The following is a 10,621-nucleotide window of genomic DNA, read 5'->3' as shown; positions in this document are numbered from 1 at the left end:
GAGCTAATATCCTCTTCCTCAATTTCACAAACAGAGAACTCCCCATGAACTTGAGGAGCTATGTAGTCCAGCTTAAATCCAGCATTGGATATTTTCGTGATGTCAAAATTATCCCACACTGACAGTTTCTTCCCCAATTCTAGCTCTGTTTCCACTTCATTAGCCCATGACCCCTTCCCTTTTCCAGTCGATGCTTGAATCACTATCCAATCTGCTTGCGATTGATTTGTTGCAGCTTTATTGATCAGTGGAGTGTTTGTGTGCACCCCCGCAATTTCAGTTCCCTGTACTTCAATTTCTCCATCGTTCCTTTCATCTAGTGTTCCCTTAGATGTGGTAGCCTCTTGTGATTCACCCCCCTGTGCTTTCGAACCCTTAGATTCCTTCTTCTTCTGTTGTGCTGCTGCTTGTGCAGCTAATGCCTGGGCTTTCTCGGTGGGGATGCGGCCTCTCTTCCCCATGGCGGCGCAGGTTAAGTTAACTTGCGCCTAGAGAGAAAACATCCTAGAGAGAGAGTTTATTTTACGTGATTGTTTTTATTATTATTTTATTAAATGATAAATTAGTTATAATTAATAACTATATGCAAATCTTCCATATCGTTTCTTTCTAATAATCTCTTTCAAGTTTTGGGTTCGTTTCACGTATCATTAATAAGTTTAATCATTATAACTGTAAAGTCGCAATTTTTTTTTGTCACATTAAACTAATTAATTTTTGCTCACTATAATGATAAAGTAACAAACCTGTTTCTTTTCAACATTTAAGAATATTTTTAAAATGCTACCAGTCTGCATCTAGTTCCAAAAATGAGCAATTTAGCCTCCCTACGATTTCACTCAGGAAATTAGTTAAATCTGACAAAATAATAGGACAGGATATTCAAATTTGGAATATAGTTTCTTTTTTTAATTCCCTTTAATTTAATTTTTCAACCTTTAGACGACTCTACTTAGTCTTGTAACATTTATTTATTAGTCATTATGATTAGTTGCGGTGTTGACTTAGTATTTCTCCTTTTAGATGAAACATAAAAGACTTGACTAAATGACTATGCATGGTTAGGTATTTTCTTGGTTGAACCTTAGACATCTAGTATCCGAATTCATTCCGAGCCGGACTAATTCAGATTGAATCGGTTAACGCATTAAAGGATAAAGCGAATTCATTATTAAGAAATTTTCATTTCAAGCTTGAACCCGAAACTACTAGTTAAGAATGCATGATCCTAACCCTCCGACTACATACCTTGATGGAGGTATATGCTTGGATGTTTTCTATTATTGAACCTTAACTATTCGGTATCCATAGTCGTCCCAGCACCGACTAATTAGAATTCGATTCAGGCTGGCTGAGGGTAAAATTTTCCCTATCAATAAGTTTTTCATTTTCCAAATTAAACTCGGGACTGCTAGTTAAGGACGGAGGGATCCCCGACTATCCCATTACATACTTTGATGGAAACTATTCTTGGATATAGTTGTCAACATTAGTAGGTATAAAGGAGTTCTCAAGGGGACACCTGAACTTTCCATTTTGGAAATTAAAGTATATCCAACCAACATTGTCCTAATTGCACTAGTTACCACTTACCCATTTATCTATTTTAAAGTAGTAGAAATTAATTTTGAGCGAGATTTTTTTTTAAAGAGAAGTCGGCACAACTTAATCCTTTGGTCATATTAAGAGAACCTATTTTATTAATTTTGCCATGAGATATACTTTATTGAAATATAATATTTTAATTTTCAACATCAAAATCTAGTTCAAAAATTGGAGATTGTTCAAGATCATACAGAGAAATCAAAATCCTCAGCACGTAATCAATGTGAGACAAGTTAAGAGTCCTCTGCTATTGGTCGAAAATCTTTTCTCTTCTCTGTACTGTACACATTTCAATGAAGGAGAAAATATTATCCTTCCCTCAAACGAAAGAACAATTAAGGAATTTTCTTTATACGTTTGCAACACTTAAAATAGTTAGCATGAAGTTCGTCAAAACATGGATGGGGCTCCTCTCCATTTTCACTCTCTCCATTTTTCCCAAGTTCCTATTTGGATGAAAGACACATGTCATAATTAATAATTAATAGTTGAGATCTAATTTCCCAAATCAAGGTCTTAACCATAGTTAGAATAACAAATATTTTCTTTATTTACTCTAAAAAGATTTGACAATCCCAAAATTCTAGCTAAAACATTATCTCGCCTATAAATTAATCCTAAAATTTTCTTTCTTTCCTATTTATTGGGTGTCATATAAATTTTCTTTTCTTGAATTAAAATTGAAGCACGAAGTATACAAAAAAAAAATATGGGAACATATCCAGATGGACGTGGGGGCGGGGGGGGGGGGGGGGGGATTAAGAAGAACTGTACAAAAAAATTGTTCAAAAGAAGCAAAAAAAAAAAAAAAGGGAAGAGCGCGTAATAAATAGGAAAAGAAAAAAAAGTTAGGATTGATTTATATGTGAGATAATGTTTTAGTTAGAATTTTGGGATTTTCAATTTTTTTTTTAGAGTAAATAAAGAAGATATTTGTTATTATAACTATGGTTAGGATCTTGATTTGGGCAATTAGATTTCAACCATTAATTATTAACTATAACATGTGTCTTTCATCCAAGTAGGAACTTGGGGAAAATGAAGAGAGTGAAAATGGAGAGGAGCCCCATCGGTAAAACACGGCTGTTGGAATTGCATTTGATGAATGACATTTTTTTTTCTTCTTTTCTAAATTAAATGTGAATTGAGAAGAAAGAGATAACAAAAACATTAATGGCTGATGTTATTACTTGTCACAAGTACAGTTAAGAGCTGTTGTCTTGGTGTTATATGTATCTAGTCTATCTGCTACACCTCATTGCATTTGGTCCCATATAATAATAACTAGATCCATCTATTCTTAGACCATTGATTACAAAAAAAAAAAAAAAAAAAAAGTTTGCCCCTTTTTACCTCTCTTTGCTAGATTATTAATGAGTAATTTTTTAAGATGTAGTCTATCAAGAAATGTCATAGCATGGATGAGATTCTTCACCTTTAATCAAAAAATTTAAATTTGAACTATGAGAATATAGAAAATCCTGCGAAAAAATACGAACTCGGATTACTTGATTGAAACAACTTCATGAAGAATACCTTTATCAAATGTCTCCGATAGTATCACTTTCTCATGAAAGCTGTAAATTAAACACGACATGTTAAATTATGTAATCTTGTCAAAAATATGATGGATTCGGTTAAAGCTTAGAATTTTTCTTTTCTAAAGTTTCAAGCAAATTCTATCGGAAATAAGCCAAAGTTTCAATTACATTTAAAACTTTCCCGATAGAATCCGTGAGTGGTTTGGTAGGTAGTTAGAAGGAAAGTTATTCATGAATTAGATCCTGCATAAGTAATACCACGTTTGGTAGGTAGTTAGTTGTTACGTTATTCATATGTAAAATTAATACGCTGTTTGGTTTACAATTTAGAAACCTGCATAACTAATACATGTATATGTTATGAGAAAATCTATATATTATTTTATGCAGGATAAAAGATGGAACGACTAAACCCTGCATAACTAATCATGCATAAAATAAAACATAAATTCCCTCATAACTAATTCGTGCATCATTAATACTTGCATAACTTTAATAAGCTATTGAATGAGTCTAGGTAAACTCCACTCCCTGAATTGAATTATCCCCCAACTAGATTTGTAGAATCTACCTTATTTTACTGTAGAAACAGTAATATATTATAGTGCAATGATAGTGTAAAGAGTTTTTGCACGATCATTGCATATAAGTTAAATCCATTTGATTCACCTCCCCTGAACACGATCTACTTTATAGCAGGTGGATGTTTTCTTATATAGGAACTGATTGTAAAATAGCCACGTGTGGACACTATTCCTTCCGAGCCATACTCTAAGAAACACAAAAATATAGTAAAATAAAATAATCTGTTTTACGAGTTAAATAGTGATTGGCGTAAAACGTTTCTACACGATCAGTGCATATAAGGAGTGGATGCATTCTTAGTTTCCAATATTAGGAAGGGTAAGTAAACGGAGGGGGTAGTTGTCATTATAGAAAAATCAAGTTATAATTAGTTGCTTGTTTCACATTTACCCTTAATCCTAAATATGGAGAGATATTAATGTGTTGAAGAAAAAAGAGTAGTATTAATTGACAACAGTAATCAATAAGGATAATTTAGTCAAATTACCCTCTAAATAAAAAATAAAAAAAGACAAGTAAAATGGATCTGAGGAAGTATTGATCTATGACTTTGTTATGCGAGCTAATTTCAATAGGGAAAATTTCATAAATATATAATTTGCTCACTTACATTGCAAAAACATAGCCTAAAACTTACATCGCAAAACTATAACCCACACCTATATACATATACACTTATATACACCCATATCCATCTACACCCAATACAATATTATAACATATATCCATATACACTCATATACAATATTATAACATATATCTATATACACTCATATACAATCCTACACAATGTTATACAATATTATACACCCATAATATTATACAATATTATACGCCCATATACAATATTGTACGCCCATATACAATATTATACATCCATATACAACAACCACAACCCCGCTGCCACTGCTCCATCTCCGGCCAAACAACCTGGACCAAACACAACGTCAGCGGAATAGATCTAGGATTTCGGTAGCAGTAGGAGGCAGGGGAGAGAGAGGCGAACTAGTCTAGGGTTTCACCAAACATTTTTGGCCACCGCCGCAAACTAGATCTAGGGTTTTGGGGAGGAGAGCGAGCGAGAGAGAAGGATTTCCATGGCGGCGGCTGCGATGTGTAGTGGCCACCGCCGCGAGCTAGATCTAGGGTTTGGGGAGGAGAGAGAGCGAGAGAGAAGGACTTCTTCGGCGCCGGCGCCGATGTGCAGTGGTGGGTGGCAGCACCGGAGGTAGAGAGAGGGGAGAAGAGAGAGAAGGCTGGGTCATTTTTTGACAAGTAATTTTTGTTTAAACTGAAGATGGGCTACTGTGGACAAGAAACTCAAATATGGGCTAAATTTGGTAGCATTGGTACTCCAATTGATACTGAGTGTAATTATCTCATTTCAATATTCTTTTGTCTATTACTTAATTTAATACATGCTAATTAACTTGACATATCGAAAACAATCTCTCTATCTTCACAACCTTCCCAGACTCCACTGATGAAATTGTACCGAGTATGTTGTTGCTAATTAACTTGACTTAGTGTGAGAATTATTGTAATTTTATTATTGTCGAAAAATTAGAAATTAAATATAAGAGCCTAAAAATTGAGCAAATACCATCTCCTTCTATTTTTATTTTCTTTAGGTTTTTGTTTTTGTTTATTTTGTTCTTTCTTTTGAAGTAAATAAATATGTGCACAAAGGACAAAAGCAAGAAATCTGTCAGGTCAAAGTTAGTTTTTGGAGTTTTTGGTTTACCGTTTGTTTGAACTAATGTAAGTTTGTCCTTTTCATTATCGTACTGAACAAACACTCATGTCAAAAAAGGTCACATGCGCCATATAGACAATGGGAATTGACTTTCAAGTTTAACTCCTTTACTTTTTATTTTTGACATTTTAAGGATTTCTCAGTAGCCAAAGAAGAAGAGACAATTTGACAATGAATCATTTAGCAAATAGCAAGAGGAAACAAGACGTTTTGACATACATGTAGAGTCTCTTAAAGTAACTACTAAAATTGTGGCTAAGCCGTAAGTAGTGTCAGATGTCTAAGAACTTGTTTGGATGGGTTGTTAGTGCTTTATAATGTCTCATGTTGTATTATATTGTTTTGATTAATACAAAATTTAGATAAATTGTATCATTTTCCGTCTTCATTATAGAATTATCAAATACTCCCTCTGTTTCAATTTGTTTGAACCTATTTCCTTTTTAGTCCATGCCAAAATGAATGACCTATTTCCTAATTTGGAAACAAATTCACTTTATGAATGATTTACAATCACACAAATTTTCAAGGCTTATTTTGAACCACAAGTTTCAAAAGTCTTCCCTCTTTCTTAAATGTCGTGCTCAGTCAAATGGGTTCAAACAAATTGAAACAGAGGAAGTAATAAGTTAGGCCAAGAGGAAAAGAACAAAAAAGATATAACAACGCGATAACACTAAATCAATCGTTACATAAATGACATTTTTCATCGTTACGTAACAATGGATTTGAAACAGTAAAAATTAAAACAAATATTATTTTTAAAGTAACATTATGATGCAATACAAGGTAACAACCATCCAAACAAGTTGTAAGGTCCGAACCCTAAGAATAGAGTCTTTTTTGAGAGGACACTTTATCCTCAAAGTGAAAATTTCGACCGCAAATTTGATTAGTCAGAATTCAAAACAGGTACCGAACAACGGAAACAAAAAGAAAGTCCCTTAAGTTAACTCTTATATGTTTAAGAATGTAAGACCTTGCCCATACTGCCTAATAAATTAAAAAAGAATGCAAACTGAAATATTAGAAAACACCCTAGTAGATTTTCTTTTCTTACCATTTTTTACGTTAAATTTTAATTTCCATTAGGAGAACAGGAATACATGAAGTTCCATATGTGTGTTCACATATTATATTGTTGACGGGTAAATTGTTTAGGCCAGTTTCTATGCACTTCGACTACTTGTCACTTGACATTTTCTGTATGTCTTTCTATGGTTTAAAATTTGAAGTCTCGTAAAGAAAGAATAGTAGAATAGAACTTGATAAAGTCATTACCAATAAATTCCAGAACAATCCTAAACCAACATATGTGATTTAATTCTATAAAGATTATAAAACACAAGCTATTTTCACTTATTTCATTGACGACAGCTCGTTGGAGCCTTGAATGACGTTGAGGAGTAATTTGTATACATGGGTGTGATTATAGCCAACCAAACTTTTGGCCCAATGTTGGGCAATTTACATTTTTTTGCACGGATTGCCCTTCTTTTGGGGTGGTCTTTAAATTTTGCCCCTCATATTTGTGTTATTTAAGTTTTGCCCTTCGCTTGGATACCTTAGGTTCTAGGTTCGAACCCCGCTCAGACATAAAATAAAAAAATAATTTCGCAAGGCAGGGCTGGGGGGAGTGTATGCTGGATCCGACATACAATCCTTAAGGAAAAACTAAAGTTATGCCGGAGGGAGCAGACTTTGCCTTGAGACATATATTTTTTTTTTTACTTTTCAAGGCAAACTTTAATTATGCCTTAAGGAAAAGTTCCGCCTTATGGGGTATACTTTTAGTTATGCCTTAACTAAAAGCGTGCCCCATAAAATATAACTAAAAGTATGCCCCATAAAGCGGAACTTTTCCTTAAGACATCCTTATGAGGCCTACTTTTGGTTATGCCTTAATTAAAAGTCTGCCCCATAAGACATAGTTCCTTAAGGAAAAGTTTTGCCCCATAAAGCATAACTAAATTATGCCTTGAGGAAAAGTTATGCCCCCTCCGACATAACTTTAGTTTTTCCTTAAGGACTTTATGCCGGATCCGGCATACACTCCCTCCAGCCCTGCTTTGCAAAATTATTTTTTTATTTTATGTCTGAGCGGGGGTTCGAACCCAGAACCTCAGGTATCCAAGCTAAGGGCAAAACTTAAAGACCACAAATATGAGGGGCAAAATTTAAAGACCACCCCTAAAGAAGGGCAATTCCCAATTGCCCTGCAATTTATACTTTTGGGCTCAAAGAAGAACATCAAGCTGAACCCAGCTACTGCTATGTGCTCCAGGCTTTTTGTTGCTGTATAGGTTAAATTTCCTAAATAGCCACTCTTCAACCATTGTAATTGAGAAACAGTCACTGTCATGAAATTTCAAATTTCACAGGTGAAACTTCAAGACATTGACTATTTTTAAAAAACTTGGGTTGCAAAGTGGCCCATGAACACTATTTCTACTTTAAGAATCAACTAAATGGTCTCGGTTTACTTGAATTAAAGGATGTCGCTTTGTTTTTAATTTCTTGGCATGCAGATGAGGAAGGAGTAATAGCCGATGATATCATCGGGGAATTGAAAATAAGCATAAATCAGGAGATTTCCGAATAGGCCGTTGAATATGCAAGATAATTCATCATCACTATATACGTAGGTTGAATACATAAATACAGTTTTACATCCAAGTAGAAATCTTTGATTCTATTTTACTACAAAGTAACCTAATTTATGGGGAGACTTGAAATTCAATGACGCCCAAAGCTCTAGCAAGCTTTAAGAACAAGAAGCATGAGTATATAGCTAAAAGCCTAACACCAAAGAACTTAGCAAGTTTCATATCTCTCTTGGGCAAGATTACCAAGGCCCAAAGTGAGCCCAATATCAAGAACCCAATGGTTTCATAAACAGTTGAGTCTGTTGGCACAATATAACTTGTTAGAAATGCTTTCCAAGTTGTGAATATGAGTGATAGGCCCAAGCCCACAAGAGTATTGAATATAGGCCAGCATAGCATCCACATAAGGTCACTTTGTTTTCTCTTAGCCAAGTGGTCAATGGACAATATTTCTATTTTAGAATCTACTAAATTATATTGGTTAACCTGAGTAGAAGGATGTCTTTTTGTTTTTAATTCTTGGCACACCGAAATGAGGAAGGAAGAAATAATCGACGTTATCATCAGGGAATTGAAAATAGCCATAAATCAGGAGATTTCTGAATAAGCCATTGAATATACAAGATAATTCACATCATTATATACGTAGGATGAATACATAAAAATACAAGTATACATCCAAGTAGAAACCTTTGATTCTACTTTACTACAAATGAAAGTGCTTCAACCTAGTTTTATGGGGAAACTTGAAAGTTAATGAAGCCAAAAGCTCTAGAAAGCTTTAAGAACAAGAAACATGAGTATATAGCTAAAAGCCCAATTCCAAAGAACTTATCAAGCTTCATATCTCTCTTGGGCAAGATTACCAAGGCCCAAAGTAGGCCCAATATCAAGAACCCAATAGTTTCATAAACAGTTGAGTCTGTTGGCACAATATAACTTGAAGGAAATGCTTTCCAAGTTGTGAAAATTAGTGATAGGCCCAAGCCCACAAGGGTATTGAATATAGGCCCAGCATAGCATCCACATAAGGCCACTTGGGCTCCACTTGGCCCACCAGTTTTAGCTAGTGTTACATTAGCTACCAAGTCTCCTAATGAATTACCCCATGCAAGAACTGTCAGGCCCAAAATTGATGGGCTGATACTAAGGATTAGGCCCATTGAAACCAACAAAGAAATAAGCTCTTCTGCCAATATGTAAGTCCAAGTAATGCTCATTAGAAAACCAAGCCCAAGCCACAAGAAGTTGAATTTCTTTGGTGGGTGAAGACCATCACTAGTGAAAAACACAAGAATTCCACAAGTAAGCCCAAGAACTCCACCAAATCCATAGGCCCAAATACGTGATTCAGGCCCAAAGAAATCCCAAATGAGAACCAATAGCAAAGGAGCTAAAGTGATGGACACAATTGCAAATGTTTTTGACCATTTCACTTGTGAAACATTTGGAATTGTTAACTTTCTTGGTAAGTCAAGTGGCAATTCAAGAACATACCCAACTTTTCTCAACACACAAACAATTTTCCTTTGCTTTTCACTCTGTATCTCACCCTTATTCACCAACAAAGGTACCCTCAATTCACATGACAATTCTTGAGCCTTTTGCATGTCATAAACTATTGGCAAAACTAACAATTCATCTGTCGCGGTTTCTGCAGAATCCAAGCATTTCTCTTCTCGTACGTACATTTCCGAGACGAATATGAAGCAAACATAGACAGGATATAGAAAAAAGAAAGCCAAAGCACCCCATAAGTGAATCTTGCCAATGATGATCACAACAAGAAGACAAACAACACAAAGAATCAAGAACAACACATTCCCAATAAAACTTGCCTTCTTGATTTTCCTCCCATGTTGGCTAATTGAAATACTTGTAATTCCAGCAACTACACTTGAAACAAAGAAAGAACCACCAATTATACTATTGAGTCCAATACTATTTGTACCATCATTCATGAAAGAAACAATACTAGAGAACAAATCAGGTGCACCATTTCCAAGAGAAAGTAGTGTAACTCCAGCAATTATAGGTGAAAGTTTCAAAGTTTTTGATAGTCCTTCAAGTGAAGAACAAAAATAACTACTTGCAGTATCACCTAATAAATAGAAAAGTAGAATAAGCCAAAGGGCTAGCAAGGAATATCCAAGAATTGGGCTAAAAGTGCAATAAAAAAGTTGCAGATAAAATATATATCCATCAGGTTTACACCCTTTATGGGATTTAACATAAGTGCACTTTTCTTCTCTACTATTGAACTTTTCAATACCTTTACAACCAATATCTTTGCCTAGCAAGAAACTATCTTTTTTTGGCTTTGTGAATGTGTTGTTTAGAGAAAAATTGGAATTTGAAGAGTAGAGATGAAATGTGAGGCAAGAAATTATAACAAGGAAGATGATATTGAAGAATAAAGTTGGAATCTTGGTTCTATACTTGGAGAGAATATGAAAAACAGCCATTTTTTTTAGTGAGAAAGCTGATTTTGGAATATGAAAGTGGTTGCTATGTATAATGGACTTCCT

The 10,621-nt window shown here is 34.5% G+C and overlaps 1 protein-coding gene across 1 annotated transcript; it reads right to left on the bottom strand.

Moving 5' to 3' along the window:
• Positions 1-8,711: 8,711 nt before the first annotated feature.
• Positions 8,712-10,621, bottom strand: LOC132602869 (cation/calcium exchanger 1-like). Its single transcript, XM_060315657.1, has one exon. The coding sequence runs from the start codon at positions 10,556-10,558 to the stop codon at positions 8,828-8,830; it is 1,731 nt and encodes a 576-aa protein (XP_060171640.1). The 5' UTR covers positions 10,559-10,621; the 3' UTR covers positions 8,712-8,827.

This window comes from Lycium barbarum, chromosome 7 (genome assembly GCF_019175385.1).
Source record: "Lycium barbarum isolate Lr01 chromosome 7, ASM1917538v2, whole genome shotgun sequence".
NCBI classification, from domain to species: domain Eukaryota; kingdom Viridiplantae; phylum Streptophyta; class Magnoliopsida; order Solanales; family Solanaceae; genus Lycium; species Lycium barbarum.
Note: the sequence above shows the minus strand (reverse complement) of the source record. Positions and strands in the feature narration are given on the sequence as shown.